This window comes from Maylandia zebra, linkage group LG7, assembly GCF_041146795.1.
Source record: "Maylandia zebra isolate NMK-2024a linkage group LG7, Mzebra_GT3a, whole genome shotgun sequence".
Classification (NCBI taxonomy): Eukaryota; Metazoa; Chordata; class Actinopteri; order Cichliformes; family Cichlidae; genus Maylandia; species Maylandia zebra.
The window spans coordinates 62,023,800-62,049,720 of NC_135173.1; the positions used below are offsets into that span (position 1 = coordinate 62,023,800).

Below are 25,921 nucleotides of genomic sequence, written 5' to 3' on the forward strand. Positions count from 1 at the left end.
AAAGTTGACAAGCCCTCCAGCGCCAAACCATGACAGTCTCCACTGTGTTTTTCAGATGACTGCAGACTTTCACTGTTGGACCTCTCTCTTGACAGCCTCCATACATACTGACAAGATATGAAGCAAAAAACTTCCAATTTGGATCCGTTCCTCCATCACACCTGCTGCCACTGAGTTTTAGTCGAGTTTTGGTGTTCTGGTGTAATTTAACCTCTTTAAGAGAATTAGAGAGATAGGAGCCAGTACAGAAATATCAGAGGTTATAATTTTGATCTTTAACCTCACAACCCATGACATAAATCAGAGGGGGATTTATGTCATGACAAGAACAATGTCACAGGTCTAATGAGGCTCACTGTGCTGCCACCCTCACTGCACATTTTAAGTGAGTCTTTTTTTTTGTCACTCAGACTTATGGTACCTATGATGGCCCCTGTATGCAGTTTTCATCCAAAACAGCCCTGCTCCTGACGCCCACCTTACCTCAAAGCCTCTTTGCCCGTCCACTGAACTAAGAGTATTACCATGTGCGGCCAGGTAACGGCACTGCATCTCCACCTGAGCAACGCACGCATCCCTCGACGCGTACGTTGACGCAAAATACACTGCTGTAATATGAACTGTCGGAAGCTACTGTTCGTGACTATTCCAATTCAGTGCGAACAGCAGCAGCGTGGGGGGCAGCGGGGTAATGTAGTGCAGCGGAAACAGAGCAGGCCCGACCAAAGAGCTCTCTTTTCTACAGGCCAATCCAAGCTGTTCTCAGTGAGCATCGTTAATCACCGCGGACTCGGCGCCCTGATTAAGTTAGCTGCACGCGCATGAATAGGCGCGGATTGCGCCTTGTTTGTTTGTAATACATAAATAAACAGAGCGAAACAACACCTTCCTCTCTAAGCACCTCTAATAACGCGCTTCCGTTCCAACAGCCGAGAGAGCCGCTCCGTGTTTTACGAGCCTCTCCCCGCCGCAGTGGGAGGAAGTCGAACTACAAAGCAGACAGAGCCACTGTGCTAGCAAAAAACACCAAAAGAAAAAAAAAAAATAGAGAGGAGGCTTTAAGCCACACATGTGCCGTACTAGAGGCGACGAACACCTTAATTGAAACAAGCGGACTTGACCGACTGGCACTCAGTCAGAGGCTGCGGAAGGAGACTCGTTCAGAGGCTTGGAGCGTTTAAGCAGCCGAGTGGCTCTGCGAACGCCGAGAACCTGGTAGGCAGGAGGCGCGCGGGGCTGCCGCGGAGCAAGAAGACCTGATCTGAACGTTCAGTTTCACATCTCTGAGGCGCGCGCCAGCGTACTGTTAACCTCATCACTATAAATATTGTTTCTGTTGTTTTTTTCTTAACATTGCACGGACTAAAGAATTTGACAGTTTGCCTCGCCGCGCAGTCGGTCAGCCAGCGTTTACAGCGAGGAAGAAAAGTTAGCGTTTACCAAGCAGACTACTGGCCAGCGCTCCCTACCCCTCCTCCATCATCAGCGTCACCCTCACCCCCACACTCAGTAACTCTGTGCTGGGTCTTTAGGCAGGGAGGGTCCCCCTAACGTTCGGGGTAACCGAAGAAGCAGCTATGGGTTATTGTTTTGCATCTCTATCCTCGTTCTGACTTCACCGGACTGTCGAAGACTGTTTAGCGGAAACGCTGCAAGACTTCCCCAATACGAGTCTCCAGTGTCCTCGCCTCGGCCGTTAGCTTAACGTTGCTGAAAAAATCGCTGCTGTTTGTCTGCCTGCAAGTGACTGTCTTTGCAACGGGATTGATTTTATATGTCTGCTGAAGCGGAATAGCCTAAAATAGGAGTGTCTGACTGGCCGCTCTGAATCCTGGTGGTTAGTTAGCCTCGTGGCTAGCAGGTTTCATTTTGCTAGCTAGCGTGGTAGCTAACCAGCGAACGAACCCAAATATCTATAGTGGCAGCGGCTAGAAACCAGTTAGCTATGTACCGCTGGATTTGGTTTGTGATCGCTTGATTCAATTCCTTTACACCTGGACAGAATTTGGCGACAAACCTCTGTCAGCAGTTTAACCGCATCTTTTCCGGTGACTTTTTTTGTGCGTGATTGACGAGACGATAAGGAAGGTTTGAGCCTTAACGCTGCACAGGAAAGCAGCAACAGGGGCACAAACAGCAGCGCTGTGTGGATACTCTGGAATGCAAATCATGAATCCTGGCTTATCTCTAACCTCGGCTTGCACGCTTTTATTTATGCCAGGTCGCGCCTGACAGATTAGCGTTTTGCTGCAGGAGCACAAGACTACAAACGGGCACCTTGATGATCCACATCTAACCCGTTCAGCAGTGTCTCACCAGCCCCTCTGCACTGATCGTTAAGCCTGTCTTCTCACGGCGTGGCTGATTTTGTGTTGCAGAGAGGAGCAGGCAGTCCGCTAAGATTAGAACATTTTTTCGACAGTAGTGTTTACATTTTAAGGAACACCCCCCTGCCCCCTCCTTCCCTCATTCCCTTCTTCCTGAAGCACATGCCGCACTGGAGACAGACCAGTCGTTTGGACACAGGAGGACCAGGCAAGTCCCCGGAGACCTGTAGAGCCTGACAGCGCCCGTGTGTGGTGCATCGCACCTACCTGTGTGAGAAACATCACAGGTCCTTACTCTCGCCCCTTGCGCTACATGGAATCGCAAGGACGGTGGATCTAGCGGGCCTGCTTACTGCAGATATTTCGACTAACCCCTACCCTATGTCTTCCCTCGTAAGTTTCCTCTTTTACGTGACAACGATGGTAGTTTGAACAGACTTGGAGCTGCAGACAACGCCGCCGTTTCCCAGCAGACGGTCAGCGCCGTCGTCCATTCATCCGGCCCCCACAGCGCGCCTTGGCCCTTGATGTGGGTCACATCTGGCCGAGGACGTTGTTTTTAAGCCCCTAAATCAGAAGCCACCCTTCCCGGCCCGGTTATTTAATCGATTTGGTCGTCCCAGGGTCGAAAGATGGCGGACCTTGAAGCGGTGCTCGCTGATGTCAGTTACTTGATGGCGATGGAGAAGAGCAAATCTACTCCAGCGGCCCGGGCGAGCAAGAAAATCATTTTGCCTGAGCCTAGGTAAGCACATCCATAGGGGCTTTGATGCTGGGCTTTTGTGTGTGTATGTGTGTGTTTTTGTGAAATGGATGACATTTTCTGTGCATGCTACGCGACCATATATGGCGATGGAGGCGTGCTTCCTCTCAAACCTGTGCCTTACCTTTGATGGGGACCGAAATGACTGTAAAGCTTTTTCTCACTTTAGGTTTCTAAGAACATGCAGCAAACCCCGGCCTCGTAAAATCTGCATTTCAACCATCATTGTCATAGAGCTTAAAGTTAACAAGAAGTTAATCCAATGATCCACAGTGTTGGAGCTACCTGCACATTTTGTTTGCCATCGTTTCTGGTGTCCATTGCTTGTCAGACATGTTTTCTTTGCTCCCGGGCTTTCTTGACTAAAGGTCTGATCCTAAATCTGTGTCTTGTAGCCAGTGTAATTCATTCTTTGAAGCTGCTAAGTGTTGTCGTTGCTGCTGTAAATCCTTCTGATGCATCTTTATTACCACTCTATACAGCTGTTGATCTCATCTTTGCTGTTTGCAAGCGTTTAGCTCACCGAGGAGGGTGTTACTCAAGACAAAAGCTAGAGTCCTATTGAAATAGTACACCCCCACCACCTCTTACCATTTGTATATAATTGTACATCCTTTTGTCCCTGCAGCAGAGGCTTGAAAGTGTCGCTTCAGTCCAGGTTGTAGCGTGCAAGTTCATTGAAGGGGATGTGGTTGAAATTTGGTTATTGACATGGTTGCTTTTCATATGAGGTCTGTGAAAATTTCACAGCACCATTTGAGTTCAGTCAAATGCTAACTGTGTGAACAGCAGTTAGGTGTGGATTAGCTGGATAGTTTGTACCACTGTCACTGATCTGATCTGAGCTCATTGTGCTTCCAGTTATTACCTTGTACTCCACTTTTCTTAATCGCAAACGGGTTTTTCCTTACGGTTTTGAGGCTGGATTCTGGGGTGTTTTGTATTTATTTCCATGTTATTTTTGCATATGAAAGCTGCAAATGTCAGATTGACTCAGAGCTAGTCCTGACTTCTGTAGTCCCTTTCAGAATTCTTCTTCCCTGCTGACGCAGTCACATCTGACACCCCAGTGCTTCCACTATGACTCTTCCTCCTTTAGATCACTTTGTCCATCTGTTGACGTGAGAATTAGCTGACATATTCAGAGTGAGCTTTAAATACAAGCTTTAACTAATATAAAATTAATACATCTTCTTATCGTAGTACACAGTATAACTCTGAGGTCTATTTTTTTTAATGCAACATTTAATCTAGAATCTTAATATGAAGTAGGGTGTATATATACAGTTGTCTCTCTCCCTCTCTATCTATATATCTATATATATATATATATATATATCTATATATATCCATCTGTGTATATATGTATATTATAGCGACACCATGTCTTTGTGCACACTAACGAGTTAGGCTTGGCCATCTCTGACAGCAAGAGTGGTGTCAGTGTCCTGTGACGATGTAATACCAAGAGAAGAAGCTCCTACAGCAACCTCAACCAAAGCAAAGGGCTTTACGAAATGAGCAAGAAATCTGGTCCGATTAAAGGTGGAAACAAAAACACGTTTCACCACTGCATGTTGGCGTAATCAGTGTTGGGGTCATTATTTAAAAAAGAAATGTATTTAAAATAACGCTTTTCTCAAAAATAATGCACTATATTACTTAAGTACTCCCAGGAGAAAGTAATTCATTACACTACTCATTACATTACTTTCATGTTACTCTTTAAAATGCCCTGGAACACATTGTCAGTTGTTAACATTTTATCTAATTGTCTTTGTTTGACACTTTCAGATTCTTCATTCTGTATTTTTTTTTTTTTTTTTTTTTGGGTGAGCTGAACAGATTTCTGTCACATATAAATTTTGGTGATGTTGAGTTATATGGGTGGTGTACATTGAATGCAACACGTTAAAACAATGCAAATGGAGAACATAACATTGCAGCCACGGGACTATGAAAGGATCATATGTAGATCTGTATTTGCACATACCTATGTTAATAATTTCAAATATATTTACTGTTGTAAATTTTATATATTTAGCTGCTCAGCTTTAAGTAATAATCCTCTTCCAATAATCTGTGTAATTGGTCAGACGCTGCCAGCGCCAAGCCTGTCATGTCAACACGCTTGTGCCTTAGTGAGTTCATAACCAGCTTCATGTAAGAGTTATCCTGATTGCCATTGTTGGGGTAAGTGGATCCAGATAACAGAAAGATACCCGGGGTATCTTTAAGTCATTTCATAGTGCAGGTGCCTGTGACTAGCTGATGTGCTGAGGGGAAAAGAAGACTTTCAGTAGTAAGAAATCAATAAACAGTTGTAGAACTAAATATCAGTCCTGTCATTTATAGGCAAATCTGCACCTCATAGTGCGGTGAGAAATATTATCCTACTCTTTTCTTCATTCAGTGATGGAGGTGTGTAAAGTTTGAGTTAGCAGTAGAAGTTCAAAAAAGCATAATTTTGAATTTGTGTGTCCAATAATGTTGCTCTGCTGGTACTTTATCTTTGTTAATCTGGCAGCCCAGCAGAAAGACACTTGAATACGTGCTGCTAATTTTTTTCCAGCTGAAATGATTACAGGAAAGCATATTCTCTGATAACCAATTGAATGCGTGTGCCTTGATCGTTGTTCATGTAGAGTGAATTAGGTCAAAAATCAGTCCTTGCTCCCTGTAACTCATTGATGTATTTACATGCCATAACAGCAGGAGGGCCCCGCCCTCTTGGCAGACTTTAGACACCTTCAGTGCACAAACAAAGGCTCTGACGCTCTGCAGAGAGTTCCCACCTCTGACAGGTCTGGCAGCAGTGGCCGGTGATTTCCTCTAACAGTCAGCTTGTCAGTGCTTCTGAAATGGGCTCAAATTAAAGCACTTTCATTATTTGTAACAAACCTAAATCAGTGAATCAGGAGCTTCATGTTGTTTCTGAAGCATCACTGTTGTAAAAGGTTGTAAGAAAGTTGATGTGCTGTTGTTTTCAGTTCATTCCAGTGTGGTATTAAAAGTAACTCGCAGAACCTGAAGCTCGTCTTAACCGTTATTCCATTACATTGAGCATTCAGTCACAGAATAACACAATAATTATGACTTGGAGATTCATGGCCCTTAAGCACCCAACCCTGCACTAACTCTGTGTATGTGATGGTGTGGCTAAAAAGGGCAGATGAAAAAAGTTATCTGGGTGTTATTTATGCTCATTCTATCTTCTCTAAATGTACACGATTGAGTAGAGGGCGATTCAGAGACCGTGTTTGTGGAAATCAGTAACTGTGAAACGCTCTTTGTTTCATTGGCAGTGAAGGAGAATTAAAAACAATGTAAACCCAAAGATCAGAACTGGCATCATTTGGCTGCAAATTTTGTCCAATTTTATTTTTCCCCCAGAACAAAATAGTTCAGTTGCGAAATAATTTGTGTCCAATTTATTTTAGAAAACACCAAATCAAAATAACAGTTCTCTCATGGTGCTTAAAGTTCAAGCTGATAGTAACTGTATTCTGGTCCAGAGAGCTAAATCTGAAGCACTTTCAGAGAACATGAACAAATATACACAACAGAGCCAAAGAGAGCAAACTGCAGTCTTGCAGTAGCACATACACGTGCGCCAGTTACTAAACTTTTGGCCCTTTTTTGTGGCTGTCACAGATTTTAAAACATAGGCTTTTGCTTTATTTTAATGTGTGTTCCAGCCTTTGCTTTGAACATTGTTTAATAATTGAGACAATACCTTGCAGAGGACTAAATCTGTTTAGGGCTTTTAGATAATATCACACTTATATTTTATAGCAGCAGATTGGCTAATTGCTTGTGGACTGCTGTGTGGCAGCTGTCAGTGATGATACAAGAACACTAACATGTACCACTACAACAGTAAGTGCGTCTCCAATACAAAGACTTTACCTAGCCAGGCCACAGGTATATTTGGACATCCATACATCAGCTGGAGAGAATACCCAGTCCTCAGTACGTGGATCAGAGAGAAACACAGCACTGAGTCAGTTCATGGCAGACATGGCAGCTTTCCTCCTCCAAAAGAGCCGCTCAGCAGTCAGACTCAGAAAAGGTCTTAGCCAGCTGTGTATTTGCGGTGATTCATTCAAACATTGGTTTGTGCGTTGGTTAAAGTGTTTTTTGTGATTAACCTTTGTGGTATTGTCCAAACAACTGGTGCGTTTGCCTGTTTGGTTTGGTTCTCCTGGTGTGGTAATGTGAAAGCTGCTGCAGTTTGTTGGGAGTGGAAACACAAAGCAAACACAGGACTTAGTGATCATGTGTGCAGCATGTAGTGTAGGTCTGGTCAGTTAACTGGATTTTTGAGTTTGTCTTGAAACAGTTACTTTTTGTGTTGATTTTTCATTCTGAAGCTTTTCCATGTTTCTGTATGGTGTGCAATTATTGGCGTGCACAAAAGTATAACCTGTGTTTCAAGCATATTTACAGCACAGTACTGCAGTTGTAATCTCAGACATGACTGGTAATTGTGGAGTACAGTCTTTGTTATGAATGACACCCCCCATTCATTCATTCATACGGAATTTCTAAATAAATGCCCAAATAACTGCCACACATGGCGCTAAGTTTGCTACCACATGGCAATTCTTGTTTTAAGATAAATATTAGCTGCTGTGTTGCAGCTTCCCTTGGACCTCTGTGTTTTCTGTTTGGCTGGCTCAGTGGCCATTTAGCATCAGTCCTTGGTTTGGTGGCTTCTCAACCGAGTCCTGTGTCTCACAGGTGAACGAAGTGTGATGTCTCCTCTCCCCTCACTTAGCCTGGAACAGCTCACAGTTCTCGCTCTGCATTTTTTTCCTGGATTTAATTTCTATGTATTTGGATCTCACCAAAGAATAAATTTTCCATATTTGTGTATTTTTGTAGCACATAAGGTTTTGAGTGGTCAGATTTTTACTGAGATTTTACTTCATTTACCTCGTAGAGATGTGACGCTTTTTCCGATTCTTCATTCTGTATTTAGGCATGAGTCGAACAAAATGCTGTCACATATAAATTTTGGTGATGTTGGGTTACATATGGGTGGCGTACATTGACACATTAAAGAAATGCAAATGGAGAACATAACATTGCATCCACAGGGACTATGAAATGATCATATATAGACCTGTATTGGGATGTACCTATATTATTATTTTCAAATGTATTCACTGTTGTAAATTAGTCTGCAGTTGTCCTGATCACCTTGTGGCAGAAAATAATATTTGGCCATAATTAAGCCTATATCTTCAATCTCACCTGGGAGTGAAAAGGAATCTTTAAACTGACAGCCCCCAGCATCCACCCCACTGATGATAGATGACGCAACAGCTGACATGCGCTGATGAGTTCCAAATTGATATTTGTGTGTGCGAGACCAAGCACTGAGCTGAGTATATTACTAAAACAGTGTGGTGCGGTGTATACACATAATAAAATCAAATCGTCAGCAACCATTTTTGCTGGGATTAAAATCACTTGAACACTGGGTTCCATAAACATGCTGATTTTCCAGCAGCTGGAGAGCCGTGGTGCTGTTTCTAAATTGCAGACCCTTACTTGATTGGATGACCATTAGCTGCTTTTTTTTCAAATCTGCAAATCTGTATTAGGAGGAGCTGTAGAGATTCTTAGAAAAATGAAATGGCAAACCCAGGTGCTGGTATGTTATTGATCAGAACTGAACTGCTCTGCGGTTGCACAGGAGCACTCTGTTAGAGTGGATGACCTTTGTGCTCGTCTCCACAAACAGAGCAAAGCTTTAGCACTCAGTGTAGACTTACCAGTGAAACTGTATGCCGGGCTAATTGAGTTCACTCATTAGACATTTAGTCTTCAGGGAAACATGGAGGCTGCAAGTTAATCCAAGGATTGGCAGCTCTGCTCCATGTAAAGACCACACCAGGTTGAATCCTGTAACAAGCGGAGGCGTTTCTGTATGAGGAAACAAACCACACAATCGATCATTAGTGTAATGTTTTTGTGAGAGTGGTTTATCAAATGCTTCTGTGCTAGATATGAGCTTTATTATTTATTACATTACACATTAACATAAAGGAGCCGCAGAGATAAAAGGTTCAGCTAATGGACCTGTGAAAGCAGTGTAACACAGCTGATGAGTAAACCAGTCAGTGAAGCCAGGCTGAAAATGTGCCTCCAACATGTCAGTGAGGACATTAAGAGAATAAGCTGTCCAATACAACTGCATGAATTATAACTGTAAACACAAACAAGTTTGTGATGAAGAGCGCTGGTTTGTATTTAAGTGGACCTGCAGATGCACTGCTTATTTCCTGAAGTGCTCATGAAGTCAGCTTGAATACACTCATTTATATCTCCCATTTGACAAAGTTAATGGGAGTTGGAAATAATAAAGGATCAGACTATTATGTAGCCTCACACAGAATGCTATCTTGACAAAATTCAGTGATATAAACTTGGACTTTACTAACAGGGCTGTATCTGTGTCTCACCCACATGCTTCATGTGCATCCTCGATTACTGCATTTCCTCAAAAAGTGGTGAGACCATTGGATGTGCCTGTAGGTCATAGTGTTTCCAGCCCTTCCTCCTATCTACCACATACCTGGTAGAGTCTGTGACTGCAGGCTTGGGTTGTGTCACTGAACAACAAGCTAGAGGATAGTGATCAAATGTAGATTGCTAATCTAATATGCCTTTTAAAACTAGTTTGTTCCTTCATTTATACATTTATCTTTTGTTTAGTTCCTAGTTTTTAATTTCCTGTCTGCACCATTACATACAGCCAGTACTTGTTTGTGTGTACACGTGCACTATAGAGAGCATAAGAGCTGGACAGAGTGTTTGTGGCATCACACACTTTCTGAAGCTTCTTTCAGCTGCAGCCATTATGGTTCTTTGGAGCCAGAAGTGAGCTCATTAGGATCATGTTCGCAGCTGCATGCAGAAACTGAGTAGGAGATTTATAGACACACATCTTCTAATTAATGCAAGTGCAAAACTAATAAAATGGAGAAATGTGACCTGGCAATACTGTAGCACAACTTGTTGGATGGTCTGTACCAAACAGCAAGCATGACTTATCTCAGATGAGCCCTTAGAAACACTCAAACAGGCACCAACAGCACACACCATGAAGGGGTCTGCTTCAGTGACTCAGAAGCCCCATTTCCATTAGTACCATCTTGGATTGAATCGCCATGGTTCGCCACGGTTTTTAGGCTTTTCCATTAGGTCCTAGTACCTGGTACTAGGTATTAAAATAGTACCTGCTCGACCGGGGTTCCAAGCGATCCGAACGGGTACTAAAATGTGACGTCGTCAGACGTCAGTGGCGTTACTCAACGAGTCGTGAGAGTGTCTTGTTCACGAACAACCCAACTAATATTCTCCTCAGTTGTACTACAGTGCTGGGGATGTTCCTTTCTGCGGGAGTCAAAATGTTTTATACACAGAAGCCCAGGTATTGTCTATGTGTTGGAGTGTGATTGTGCGTATGTTGAATGTTTTCAGAGGAATGTTGAATGGAATGAATCATGACAAATGTGAAGGGCAAGTAAAAGAGACAGGCTTTTCTGTTTTTAAAAAAAAAAAAAAAAAAGCAGAACTTGATTAAAAGTGCGTGCATGCGTGGGAATGGGCAACCAGTAATACATGCACAGCTGTAACAGTCGTGCATGTGTGAAGCTTCCTGCAGCATACTTGCAGAGGCCGGAAGGTTGCACTTAAATGTGGCACTTTGGAGATAGCATGGTGCTGCCACATTCTCAGCGGGCCACGCTGAGTCCTCTGGCAGTGAGGCGAGACTTTGACGGCAACACTGGCGGCAGCTGAGAAGAAAAGTGTGGGGGATGGCGACAGGATGACCTGCTGTTATGTTACAGAGATCAAGTTAATGCTGACCGAGTCTTAGCCAGAGCTGGCCTCACCAGTAACGGCCCTCAGCCAATCACATCTTCCAATTCCTGTCTCCAGCTAAAGTACAAAAAACAACTGCCTTCTCTCTATGAGACACAGAGTTCAGGGTGGTGTCTGTGCATGTGTGCAGACGTGAAATATTAAATATGAAGGGAAAAACACACTTATTTAACATTTTTATATTTTTGCAGTGGTGCATGCTGGTCATTGTTGTATAGTCAAACGATAGACCAGCACGTCATTCAGAATCCCGTCCCTCTGATCTTATTTATGTTGTTTTTCCCATGGTCTGTGCTGCTGGGAACATGCAGCAGGGAGCGGAGCAAAGACGGGCTCAGTTTTACACTGGACAGCAGTGTTAGTACATGTCACTGTTTTCCTTTTCAGTATAAAAAGACGTCAATATGCCGAAGCATCCTTGCTAACACAGTATGAGTCTAAATGAAAAGCTCATATTTGATAACACTGCATGAGCCCCACTGTTTCCCAGCTGAGCATTGTGGTTGTTACTGAGAAGAAATATTTTGTTAGCCTAATGTTAGTGTCATGCAGGCAGGTCGGAGTTGCATACATACTGTTTGTGGACCCAACCCAAACCCCAAAACATCTGCACTAATGCTGACATTTGGAGGATTCCTGCTGAGTCAATAAGGAATCAGACCTATAAGTGGAATCTTTAACAGTTTTCATATGAATAAAATCCATCCTGTGTGTCATTGTTGGTCTCTGGTGAGACTGCCTCTATGGTCAGTAGTCTGTGTTGTTCTTTGCAGCCCAGTTGAGCATGCTTTGCCACATGGACCAGTTCTCCACCTGCTGCTGTTTCAAAAATAGGGAGCATGTCTTTGATGTCTTTGTCACGCTTGAGTCATGATTAGGGCTGGGTCATTTCATACCGTTCACGGTAATACCGGTATAATGTTGGGCAACGATAAGAAAATTAAATATCGCGATAGAATACGGGTAAAATGCGCAGTGCCTTTGTTTTCATACGCACATGGCGGAAAAAGCATGGCGGCGACGGAGAATGAGAAGGGCGAAAGCGGATCGTTAAATGAAACAGATGAACCAGAATTGGTTTGTAAAAATTCTGCAACTTCAGTGTGGAACTGGTTTAGCTTTCGTCCGTCAGATACACAACAAAGTACTATTTTTGGTAGAGCATGCTAGCGGGCCGTCGTTATTACCGTGTTTTTTGGAAAATACGGCACACTTAAAATCAATCCTTTGATTTTTCTGATAATGGATAGTACCCCTTATAATCCTGTGTGCCTTATGTATGAATTCTGGTTGTGTTTACTGACCTTGAAATGATTTTATGTGGTACACGGCGCTAAAAATCTGTCAAATGTTTTAGCACGACTTTGCTAAGCTACGCACCTGCACTGCTTGATGGATTGTCGGAGCATTACGGCTATCGTAGGCAGGAGCCTCGCGGAGTGATATGTACTGTGCTTCAACATAATATTACCATATTGTGTGTGTGTATAACCTCTTTTTAAGTTTTGTGGATATTGTACATGGTTATGCTGAAGATATGTCGGCCAATTTCCACTGGAAATGCTTTTTGGTTAAACTGTCAGCACGGAATTTGCATTTGCACTGTTAAATTTCTATACAACTTTAATGCACATAAAAAAAAACAGCTGCTTGTTTAAGTGAAAATACATTGGGGTTTTTTTTTGGGGGGGGGGGGGGGGGGGGGCGGGCGTTTGCACTAATAAAGTTGTTGAGTTGTAAAGTATTTTGTCTAGTGTCAATTATATCGTCAGTTATGGCAAATTTTCAAATGTATATCGTGATAAATATTTTTGGTCACATCGCCCTGCTATAGTCATGATGACTTACGACCCCTCTGCCAGGCTCCTGCAGCCAGTGATTTTTTTTTTTTCACTGATAGATGCATCATTTCAACTGTGCTACCCAGTCGTTGCAGATCAGTTTTTTAATTTTGCAGTTTGTACTCTGCATTGAGATGTCATTAAAATCTGTTGTTGAGCCAAACAGTAAATTGTGCAAGAATCCCATAAGCTCTTAATCCTGAAAGTGCCATTGTTAATATTTTTGCTTTTCAGACAGCACTGAGATATTGCTATTTAATACAGCATTTAATGGACCATTTCTATCCAGTTATAAAGTAAAACCACTTTTTCCAGTGTGAATTAATCGAGAATGATTGCAGATCTGAAAATTGCTCAGGTTTTCTTATAAGTGGCTGTCTTTGCCCCCTCTGAATCCACTTGAGGCTGAGCAGCAGCCAGAAAAACAAGTTTTGGCAAAGTGAGTTTTCCTGTTAAAGACAGTAATTACATGTCTGCAGGCTCAAATGAGCTGAAACAAGTGTTCCTTCCACCTACTCAGGTCCTATTTGTATTGTCAGGTATAAACTAAGCTTTCTTGAGAAATATTGACAGAGCAAATAAAATGTTAGTTGTTGCTCTCCCACAGCGTGAGAACTATAGACATGGGCTGAAAATGTCTGAAGCAGGTTTGAGTTGGGTCAGAACCTTGGCACTGTGCAGTATGTTATCAGCACAGTTCAATTACATGCCCACACAGCCGGCTACAGAAATGCTAGTGACAAGCTGTTAATATGTTAAATATTTACACATGTGCATACTTCCTGGAGCCTGGAATGGTCACCAGCACAGTGTTGTTATAGCGTCAGAGTGCAGATTAACAGCTAATGAAAGCCGGCCGTTTGTGCCTCTTACACTGGCACTGACCCACCGCCAAACGGGGCCAAAGCAAATGCAGAGACATGATCAGACTTAACCTATTTCAGAATCCTTTCCTGTGTGTGACCTTTTTAATGCAGAGCTGAAAGTCAGACCTCACACATGTTGGTTTTGTAACCCCTTTACCCACCTGCAGCTTGTTACTGCGACTAGCATCACTTCTGCTTAGTACAGGCTGAGCTTCAATGTAATAGCAAGTGTGTACCAAACCTGTTTTTTCTGCAGTGAAATGCAGTCAGGGGGTGTAGCGAGGTAAAGAATCAGGTCACCTAACATTGGGAGGGTCTCTGCCTCCAGGGCGCTACTTTGTCGCTGCAGAAATCACCGTTGAGTGGCTTTGATGAAGGTCGCAGAGGAGGCAGCAGAAGATTTTGTTGAATTGTGTTGTAATGGTTGTGCTAGTGGGTGCTGAGATTGATGATGGTCAGGGTGAGTGGTGACAGCTTGCCAGTTAAGGTGATGTTTGTCTAATTTCCTCTTTGAGGTCTTAAGTTCTGAGATTCATAAGAAATGAAAGCTTCCTTACAGCAGGGGCATATTCAACCTGTAAACACGCCCGACACTTGCAACACGGATGCATCTCGATGCGTACGGGTGATCGATCAATCATCATCAGTGAGAAATCAGGTGATATTTCTGTCTGCTGTACTGACTTGGAAAAAAAGAAATTGGAGTGTAATGTAGACACTTGTTTATCTCGCCTCTAATTCCAAAAAAGTTGTGTGAGGTGAGGTCGTGGCGACACACTGACACAAGACTGGAGGAGATGTGTGTTTAAGCTGATATCAGTTGTCTTCTGTCAGCTGCATCCATCATTGTTATAGGTCATCTAAAAACCTAAAAGTGTCCCGGGTTTTTAGTATCTCTGCTTTGTGGCTCATTGGTTGATCCTCAGTACCTGGATGTACTGGTCCCACCGGCTGGTTATCATGCTTAAAGATGGAGAAATAGGATGTATTATTATTCCGATACCTGCCCAGTGCAATGCTAGACTTTTGAACACCACCTCTTGCAGCCACGGTCCTCCTCAGAAATGTGTGGGGACTGTTGAGACTGTGGACAAAGCAGATAAAGACGCACAATAAGTGAAGGTAGTGCCTACAAGCGTTAATGCTACATTCATACCCTTCTGACACCATGCCACTCACAGATTGTCAGTGTCATGGGGATGCCTGTAAATAATACTGCTTTATTTCTGTCTTTTTGCCCACAGTCACTGTCAGTCACACTGCATTTCTACACTGGGAGGCTTTGTTTTCTGATCTGCTCCGGTCATCTGCTCCCGTGAGCTAATGCTGCTGCTGTTATTGGAGGCTGCACTGGTATAAAACAATGAAAGCTGTTCACATCGATGTCTATGCATCTGTGACACCATCATGACAGTGTTGTGAGACTGTGCTTCTGAGGGTTTATCTTTCCGCCACAAACGTGTGTTTGCTCAGTGTTGTATGTGTCACTGCAGTTGGTGATCTTTCAAATCTTGAGCAGTCAAAGGCAGATTATGTGCTTGGTTTCTTCCAACATGCTCTTCATTTGATTTTAATACACTATGTTTCATTAGCAAACTCAATGCTAACCTCACTAACTAGATACAGTGTAGCAGTCTCCTCCCCCCTCCCCCCCACTCCACCCCACACACAGCATTTTCAGTGTTTACTGTCCAATAATTCATGACTTGTACAGTAAATATTACCAGCTGCTTTTATGTGGTGCAGTTTAGCGCGAATAATCCAGAGTCAGCTGCTAATGATTCAGTGGGGCACACAAACCTCTAAAAGAGGAAGTGTCTACTTCCTAGGTTCTTGTTCCTGTTGCTGTGGCTGCAGTTGATGTTCATTCCCACTTTCCCATGAAAATCAGCCCAAACAAGCCCAGGATGCAGAGCACTGGGCTGCTGGCTAATTTTACCATCTCAGCTCTGGCCGTTACAGCATGTTTCTCACATAATGTCATGCTCACGTTGCCTGAGAGTTGTCCACCATATTGGGTGTGATGCAACGTTGAACAAAATTTGTGTATACCTTGGTCTTGTTGTTGGTGTCTGACTTACTGTGGCCTGTTAGTGTTTCCACTCTCTGGTCCAGATAGGTTCTGTTTTTGTATTTTCAGAGTAATCCTCCATGGGGAGAAACTGCTACTGTGCTGGTTTATTCAGGGTTCAGCCTGCTGTAGTTTTTGCCTTTTTAAGTTGCTCTACCACATAACTAGATAAAGTTGTGTGGGAATAAGACCTGGGAAGTCTGTATGCAGTGAGTATTTCCTTTTCAGTCACCTTTCTCACTCAACATGTGTTAATAGACCTCTGCTGAATCACACTTGTTATTAATTTCTGGCTCTATTCCACAGCATGTCCTTCATCCTGTTTTCTTTCTCTGGTCGCAGCAGATGGCCCCGCCCCTCCCTGAGCCTGGTTCTGCTGGACGTTTCTTCCCGTTAAAAGGGAGATTTTATTTCCCACTGTCGCCGAAGTGCTTGCTCATAGGGGGTCATATGATTGTTGGGTTTTTTTCTCTGAATGTATTATTGTAAGGTCTACCTTACAATATAAAGCGCCTTGAGGCGACTGTTGTTGTGATTTGGTGCTATATAAATATAATTGAATTGTAGCTTGTAGGGCTGGGCCATATTATACCGTTCACGGTAATACCGGTATAATGTTAGGCAACGATAGGAAAATGAAATATCGCGATAGAATGGGAGTAAAACGCGCATGCGCAGTGCCTTTGTTTTCATACGCACATGGCCGATTGTTGAGTGAAACAGATGAACCAGAATTGGTTTGTAAAAATGGTGAAACTTCCGTGATGTGGAACTGGTTTGGTGTTTGTCCGTCAGATACACAACAAAGCACATTTTTTTGCAGAACATGCAAGCGGCCGTTGTTATTGTCATATTTGTCGGACTAAGATGCTCTTAAATCTGGGAGTAATCTGGGTCCTAAACTCCGTCGCTTCAGGTCAAACAACACTGCAGCATCACTTAGAGTTAAAAACTGTCTCAATTCTTTCATCTTTAATAAAACGATCAGCATTGCTGCTTTACCAGGTGTAACTATAAAGTTTAACTTCCAGGCATCCATGAAAACAAAAGTTATTACATTTAACGGAGTTAGAAGTTAGCAGGAAGCTATCGGAAGTTAGCTCGCTAGTTACCTAAGCATGATATAGCATGTTCAGACTGAGAGATTTCTGAAAAAAATCAAACGTACAGCTCTGCTATCACTTCCAACATAAATGAAGACAGGAAACTAAACAGCAGTGACGTTTGTAGGGTTACTGAAGTTGGGCTAGCTGGTATATAATGATGTGCTACCTGATCGCTAGCGACATTTAGCATAACATAAACAGTGAAGCTGGAGGACGAACACTAACACTTTTCCACTTATAAAAGTTAACGTTAAAGTTCCTGATAGTTAGAGACAAATGCAATCGCATGGCAGGATGCTGTAAACGGACCAAACTTCAGTCAGGAGAACAACTGAGATAATCCATCCACAATACGAGGTTAGTCATTAATATACTGCAACAACATGGGAATAGAGCAGCTGCCAGAGAATTCACCATTAATGAATCAATGGTACAGAAGTGGAAGAAGCAAGAAGAATGAGTTTAATAAAGTTTGATTTATCTGACTGCTTTGTTTCGCTTAATGTGCCTTATAATCCCGTGTACCTTATGGTCCGAAAAATGCGTACTGCACACTGCAGTTTAATGTTGCAAAGCACCTCTTTTTAACTTCAGTGGATATTATACATGGTTATGCTCAGGATATGTCAGCACATTTCTACTGGAAATGCCTTTTGGTTAAACTTTCAGCAAGGAATTTGCATTTGCACTGTTACATTTTTATAAAGCTTTAATGTACATAAAAACCAGCTTCTTGTTTAAGTGAAAATAAATGGAAGGTTGTCTTTTTGCGCTAGTAATGTTGTGGAGTTGTATTTTGTCTCGCATCAATTATCGCAAATTTTCAAATATATATCGTGATAAATATTTTTTGCCATATCGCCCTGCTCTAGTAGCTTGCATAGCACCCCTTTTTTCAGTTGGGCATGAAGTCGTTTAGTTGTAGTCGTAGCTTGGGTGTGTGTGTGGCTGTCTTATGGCATGTATACTGTAATTCATGCAAATGTTTGATGGAAGTGCCTTTGTAGCCAGTGGACAGTGCTTTGGTTGATGCTGGGTGTGTGCACTGGAAGTTTAATTTGTTGTTTTCATTTGTAGACAGAAACGACGGATGTTAATCGACTTATCGTTTTAGCGCATCATTTCCTTTTTACACATGAAAAAAATGTAAAGCCTGCGTTTTTTTTAGTTTTTTTTTTTTTACATATTCTAATGTGTTTTAGTTAACTCTTGAATATGAATCATTCACATGCTTAGAAATAGACTGAAAATACCATTTCAATAGGAGAGTGCTCAGTATTTTACACTGATACATTGTTGAAAAGCTAACTATTGTGGTGTGTCCCATTAATGAGTTATGCACTGTAATGCATTGAGAAATGATGCACAAGTCTGATAAGGTCGCTGCTATTGTATCATCATCTTGGCCACTGCGGTTAAGGGTTCACCTCGCACATGCTCAGTGTGCATGCAGAGGTGTTTGTAGGTGAAGCCTTCCTCTGCTGTTGTTGTGTATGAAGTGAGCTGGTGAAGTGTTAATGGGCCTATGGAGGGGGCGCTAATTGATTCTTTCTCCCTGCTCTCATTTTCATTAACACCTGCTCCCAGGGTAGCGTGTATCTCTCTAGGTTCTGCTGTAGCCTCCCTTGTGTCCTTGTCCCTTTCCTGCTGTGTGGGGACGGGAGAGTTCCAAACCTGGGACGGATCTCTGACTGGAGGCTGGGCTGCTGTTGCATGTAGCTTAGTGAGCTGCTAACTGTGCTGCATATTAATCTGCTTCTTCCTCTCCCCACCACCTTGTGTTCACAGCATTCGCAGTGTGATGCAGAAGTACCTGGAGGAGAGAGATGAACTGACATTTGACAAAATTTTCAATCAGAAAATTGGTAAGTCTCAACCTTTTCATTCTGCTAAAGCGTAAAAGAAATGCATACCGTAGGTTACCAGGATTCAGCAGCATTTCTCTACAGAGGAAGAGATGGCTCCTGTAGCAGGAAGTTCTGCTTTTTCACATCTCACATTACAGTATTATTACTCCAAAAATCTCCCTCAGTGCAGAAAACCAACAAAGAAACTATTGGAGAAGTGGATGAATGTATAGCAGAACATATTGTGATGTGTATTCATTTAGGATGCATTGTTGGAAAGTTTTATTTATTTATTTATTTTTTGTTGTAATGATGATTCATTCATTCATTTTTGAAGTCAAACTGAGAACATAAACGCCATTGGTCTCCAGTGGCTGAAGCTTCTAATGGAGTTGCTTTTGCTTTTGGTTTCATTGAACTTGTTGGGACATGATGTGTGAACAGGCTGTTAATGGTAGCTAACACTTTACTTATGGTACAGTGTGTTTAAGCATTAGCATTTACCCCATATGGGCCCTGTGACCAGTTACTTAGGCATGCTTTACACTTTCTGCTTTGCGGTTTCATTTAGCTTCCACCCACAGATTTACTAACAGATTACACACTGCCGTTTTTCCTATTGAAGGTGTTTTTCAGTTATTCTAAAGCTTTGCTACCGTGGTCCAACACTGTTTGATTGGTTTGTCACTCCACCACTTGTAATGTCCCAGTAAAATAGAACGGTTAGTTGTGTTTGCCGTTAATTATAAACAAAAATGAATAAATCACTCCACTGTTATTGTCAGCATTTAATTTGAGTGAAGTAAGAGATACTGGATTTAACTCTAGCTCTGTGAGTAAATGTGTAACAGGCTTCACTATTTGTCTTACTGAAAGGCTTTTGGTAACTGCAGAACTACAGTAACCACTCCTTGTGTTCACAGCAAAGCTAGTTGGTGTTGCCTCAACTGTCTCAGTTTATCTACCAAGCCAAATCTGTCTGAGTGCTGTCTGTCAGACTGTTTGCATTGTAATGCCCCTTTTCCAGGTGAAAACTACAGGTCAAGCGAGATTCTATCTAAAGTCACTGCTCCAAAAGCCAGTGAAGGGTTCCTGTGCACTGTTTACATGATCTAAGGAGACTTTCTCCATAAAGGAACAAATAACACTGAGCTGTTAAGGACAAAAATTGATATTTTTTGGCAGGAAAGGCAGCTTCAACATAGGCATGACTGTCACATACAATACTTCACTAAGCGTGTTGACAGCATTGTTTTTCAAATATGTTAAGAAAAATAAAGAACAACAGAAAACCCCCACCTAACACAACTTCAGACCAAAAGAAATGCAGGCACCACTGTCAGCGCTTTTCCCCCCTTCTATTGCATATTTGCATACAAACTAGAGATGGCACGATACCACTTTATGACTGATACCGATATCATAAATGTGGATATCTGCCGATACTGATATGAATCCGATAGTGTTTTTTTAATCAATAAAACTGTTTTTTTTAATATATTGCTGCATTTTCTATAAGTTCATACTCAAGTTTAAATAAACAACAACACTAAAGCTATTCTGTTATACCTGTATGTGTAAATACACTGCACCCAAAATATTTCATAGTTCAGCGACACTGATCAATCTAATGAACTTAAACCTACTCAATCCTTCCTATTCTGGTATTTTAAAGAGTACTTAGCAGAAATAGTAAGCAACCTAACTAATAGGGTTGCAAACTCCCAGCAAAAAAAAGGAACCACCCCCCACCCTCCACCTCATGATGCTTAATCAACGTAATCAACTTTAATTTGATGCAGTGTGGAAAAAAAATGCACAGAAATCAATTATTTTTCAAGAATAATTAAATAGATTCAACATCTTTCTTCAACAGAATTGCAGACTGCACAGATGGTACCTTCCCAAAGGAAAAAGTACTATAGCTTACTAGGGTATATTAGACTTAACAGTTACTATATACAATCATGGACTTCTATACATTTTACATAAGATTAAAACTTTGGGTGTAAGATTCAGATAATTATTTATTAAAAGCTAGATATTTTAAATGAGAATAAGAAAGAAAAGTATGTCTTTGTGCCCCCCTTTTCCCTGTTCATGCCCTATCGGCCCCCCTGGCTAAACTTTGCTAGATCCGCCCCTGCACAGTTAGCAGCCGTCAGCTGCATAGAAAAGGATCCTGCTCTAGAAAGTAAATAAATTCTAACAACAGCTTATCAAGCTTAAACGTGCTGCTGTTGTTCAGCCGCTGGTTTCCTCTTTCTGGCGCGAAGTGGGCCAAAAACAGACAAGCGAGACGGACTCGACAGAAAAGCCGATCAGCTGATCATTAATCAGTTTCACGATTGAAGTAGCAGCTTAATGTGGGAATGCTTTACAAACATTCAGAGATGAACTTACACACTTTCTTTACTTCTCTCTGGGATAATCGGAGATGAAATGCTGGTTTGAGGCTACAAATACACACAGCCGCTCTATCACGTGGGCACACTGCTCCGACGTGCTACGGTTATGAGCCGAGTTACGCTGTGTTGCAAGTTCTGTGAGGTGCTTTTTGGATATTTAATGGATCGGATTACATTTTTTATTTCTCTCCGATATCCGATCCAGTAATGTACGTCAGTATCGGACCGATTACGTAATATCGGATTGGTCCATCTCTAATACAAACATTTCCTCGCTTTTAAAGCTCAAAGCAAATGCTGTCATGAAAAATGAATTTGCTGGTAAATATTATCCTCTACTTGTTAGCACATAGCTCAAAGCCCCTCTTTGCTTAACTACACTCTGAGAGAGCTGGAAGCATTTTATCTGGCAGAAGGCTGCTCATCTGTGTCAGACACTCTTAAACAGAAATCATCGCCTGTAGCAGATTAAGCTGTCGCTTATTAACATTAATGGGATAAATGACTTGATTAGGGCTGAACGATATATCGCATTTGCGATAATATCGCGACATGATCAAGTGCAATTTTCTAACCGCAAAGGCTGCGATTATACTCTGGACATGTCCAAATTCATGGGCTGCATCCTCCTGAGGCCGCATTTGTAGACCGATTATGTCACAGCGACGTGCCGAAGGCTGTCCAAATTACTACCATATCCCAGAATTCATAGCGCGGCCCAGCCAAACTCCAGTTTCCAGCAATGGCGGCCGCTACTAAGTTTTAAAATTACTCATACTAATCTTTCTGGGTCACAAAATAAACTTTTAACATATTTTCAGGCGAGAAAGTAGTTGTGTAAACATCAAATATCTGCTCGGTTTATCAAGATATCCCATATTTGCAAAAGTGCTTCGACGTTTTCAGAGGCGTCTGCTACCCACCAGCTCGACAGCTAGCCGGGAGCTCGAGGGTTACTGATGCGGCCGAGAACGGCACAACTCCCGGCACATCATTTTCAGATCACCGCGGAGTTTCGCTGCTCGGGTTAAACGTAATATATAAGTCACTTAGACAACCTAAAAATGTTATTGTTGGGCTTTTTTCAGTGTTTTGTTTGTTCGTGAGTAAATCGGTTTGGCTGAGATTAAAGTTATTAGATTAGATAAAATAAAACTTTATTAATCCCCCGGGTGGGTTCCTCCTTGGTTTTCACACAGCTGACTAAACGTCAAACAGAAAACTTATTAAACAGAAGTATGAGACAGTCGAGAATTTACACCAGTGTCTGGTTATATTTTAGATAGCAAGAAGCAGACGGCCGAGTTTATTAAACTCCACCGAGACAGCGGTGACGCTAATCAGAACTAGACCGTCCAATTTCACGCCTTTAAATTTTAAAGGCGTGTTTGTGTGTGTGTTTATACAATTGCTATTATGTTTGCACTTTATGTATAATGTTACTGACTGCAGAGATCAGTAAGATATTTATTAGTTTTATTTATTTAATATTATTTTTTAATTGAATGACTGTCTAGTAGTTCACAGATGTCGAAAAACTGAGTGTGGTAAAGCCACTGATTTTTTTTATGTATATTTCTGCAATCTGCACATTGTACTGACTTTCATTTTAATGTTTACACCAGGGTTCCTTGTCAGCACTTTATGCTCAGATGTTTGTAAGCTAAAAATAAACTATTGTGTATGTTCAAATATACTGTTGTGATTGAAGAAGTTAAATAAAAATGTCAGTCATCAATTCATGCATCACCTCATGTCATCATAACAGAGGTCTGTCTTCCAGGAAAGAACAGTTTAAAATTAATGTAATATAGTATTGGCCATACTATATGATGTATTGCTTGTCTTTGTTTAATAATACAGAAGACAAAGACCTTAAAAAATAATCGCATATCGCATCGCAATCGCAATATTGGGGCAAAAAAATCGCAATTAGATTATTTTCCATAATCGTTCAGCCCTAGACTTGATATAACTGGATGGTTAATGCGGAATGTTTTTGTGTTCAGCCATGTTATGTAGCATCAATCAGTAAAATCCCTCTTCCTGACTCTGTGTTTTAGGCTTCATTTTTTTCCTCACAACCTGACACTCAAAAGTGATGGGAGAATAAATACGATCTCATAACTGTTGACCACTTTTTGCCCCAGTGTTGTTCAAAATAAACCACCTAATAATATTCCTGATGCAGTAATGCTTAAATTTTTCAGTCCTCCTTTGCCGCAGAAGCAATTTGTAATACAAGGCTTCTCGCACTTGGGTCTAAATCAGGATTGTGTTCAGCCTCAGTGTGGCACTACTCTTTTTCTGTGCTAGTTGTGCAGATGCTTACTGTCACTTCTCTGTATGGAGTTATTCATTGTAAGGCAGCTTTGTTTGTGTTTAGAGCAATGACTCAAGGTAGAGTGTCACATTTCCTGTTTCCTCCTGCCCTCCAGTTGGTAGCAGCGTCGCTGTGCTGGCTCCTCCGAGTGTTTCCATTCTGAGCACACGGGCTGTGTGCCAGTATTTGTGGCGTACCAGGGGACCACAGCTGCCCTCCAGGCTTCTAGTAGCTTTACTTACTTTTCTCTGATCTGTGCCCTCTTTGGGAATAGACTGCGTTAATTTTCTCTGCCTCCTTCTCCTTGTCTTCAGGTCTCTTCTCTGTCAAATTTGTTGCTGTCCTTATTGCAGTCTCTCTTATTTTCTCTTTGCCACCTCATACTATCACTCAGGCTCTTGCACATTGTGTGGGTGTGCACATGCTTTATTGGTACCTTTGTGAAACTTAACACTCTTGCAGTAATTTAATAATCCTTATTTTGGCCAGTGTGTTAATTGTCTTCAGTAAGTTGGACACTGCTGGAAAAACAGTGGGAAACATGTCTACACACTTGGTGGATGCAGCCACCACGACCACTGGTGACCCAGTGCTTAGTGGAGTCCTGTTTTTAAGGCTCAAGATGAGTGTAGGGATGTGGTTAGTGTTTTGAAACCAGACACGATAAGCAAAGAGCATGCACTGTCTGGCTGACACACGGCATGCACTGAGGCTAGCAACATGTCAATCACGTGGTAAAACAAACCCTGCTTTATCCTCACTCTGGACTCAAGTGGGATCCCTAATGTGCGCTGTTAGACATCTAGTTTATAGAAATAAAATCCATGTGCTCATATTAAGCAAACGTGGAATTTCACTATTATACCTACAACAAACAACCTGCCTGAAGATCTTTGTGATGGGTGCTTTTTGGAGCTTGCATTAAACATCAGCACCTGTGGGCAGAACTGGCATGAATGCCAAAAACACACAGTTTACCAAATAGGTCTAATGAGATTGTTTAGTTGAACTAACTATGAAAATTCACACTAACATAAAAATCCCTTTAAAATTTTTCAGTCAGATAAAATCATATAATATCACAAGCCTAATTTCCTATTTGATGAGTATAATTCATTGTATTTTAGTATGTTAGACGCAGTGACCACAGTTACACGTCTAAGCTTGCTGAACAGGTGATTTAATTAAGGACTCTCATGGACTTCTTACTGTCAGCACTTATTGTGATTGTGATCACAGTAAGTGCTGCTGTCGACTGTGAAAAATCATTTTTTCCTCTCCACTGTTTTCATTGTCTTGGTCATAATGCTGGCGCTTCAGATCCTGGCATGTTTGTCAGAAAAGGTGCTCTGACTCCATCATAAGCTACAATACTGAGTACTTGATATTCACGGACGTGCTGTTAAATAAGTTTTATAGTCCTCGCACATCTATTTGTAGTTGCAAGTGTGAGTGAAATGTTTGCACGAGGGGGGGTGGGGGGTGGCTGGGACAGTGGTAATGTCAAAAAAATCAAAACGCATGAGAAAACACACTAGGCATTAGTGAAAAGAGTGAGCGCGTATGTGTCAGTGAACAGAAACTCTTGAGTTCTTGAGAGGACTGTTATGATGAAACACTTGCAGGCGTATGCAGCCTGCTTTACCTGACGTGACCGGCCTGGCCTGCACTGTATCATTTCAATCACTGGAACCAGGATTATATTTTTTAAAAACACAGCAAAGTCTCATCGGAGTGAAGCCGCTGCAGATACCTTCTGGTGTCATCTGTGGTGGCGTTGAAATCTCAGTTTTTATTTTAGTGCCTTTGGTCATTATCAGTGACGGGAAAACACAACAGAGTCAAGTTTTAATTTTATCTACGTGCGTCAAATCATTCTCACAGGATGTTGCAGAAGAATCTCTTTGGTCCTTCATTTCTCCTTTCTGCTTAGCTCGCTCGGTCCTCTCGCATGTGGAAGTACTGCCTCTCAAACAGCACTGCATTAGCCAGGCCAGCTTAGGGAAATAGTTGCAAGGCGTGAAGCTTGATGTCAGTTGTGTGCTCTACACATTTGAATGGCAAATGTGTAAGTTTGCATGTTTCAGTAACAAGATAGCTGTCCACAGACTCCAACTGAGCATCACGTGGCTATGGAGGTGTCAGCGTAGCAGTTTCAGCAACTCGTATAATATACAGAAAACCCAGAGCTGCCGCGTTACTATCTAAAAAGTGCAGCAGATAAAATTCTCCCTTTTATGTGTGTTAACTGCTTCTCTGAGGAATGCACTTGTAAAAACAGTGACTGTAACCGGCACGAGTCCTTAGTTTTAACACAGATTTCACTTTACGGACTTTTCATTTGCATACCGTCAAAGTAAGGTCTTCCCACAGAGACTTGCACATACTTTAGTTATCAGCCTGCTTCAGATAAATCTCTGCAGCCGTGATTTTAGATCACACTAAACTGTGAGCACAGCAGAAATGTTCT

General features: G+C 41.9%; 1 protein-coding gene across 2 annotated transcripts in view; it reads left to right on the forward strand.

Annotated features, from left to right (window-relative positions):
* The first annotated feature begins 725 nt into the window (after positions 1-725).
* grk3 (G protein-coupled receptor kinase 3) overlaps positions 726-25,921 on the forward strand; it is a 77,934-nt gene continuing 52,738 nt past the window's right edge. The window contains exons 1-2 of one of the 2 annotated variants that reach the window (XM_004572789.6): positions 726-3,072; positions 18,662-18,738. In XM_004572789.6, coding sequence (XP_004572846.1) covers positions 2,960-3,072; positions 18,662-18,738 — 190 coding nt within the window. In that variant the 5' untranslated portion in view covers positions 726-2,959. The remainder of the gene's footprint in view (positions 3,073-18,661; positions 18,739-25,921) is intronic. The other variant, XM_004572790.6, reaches the window with a different exon arrangement.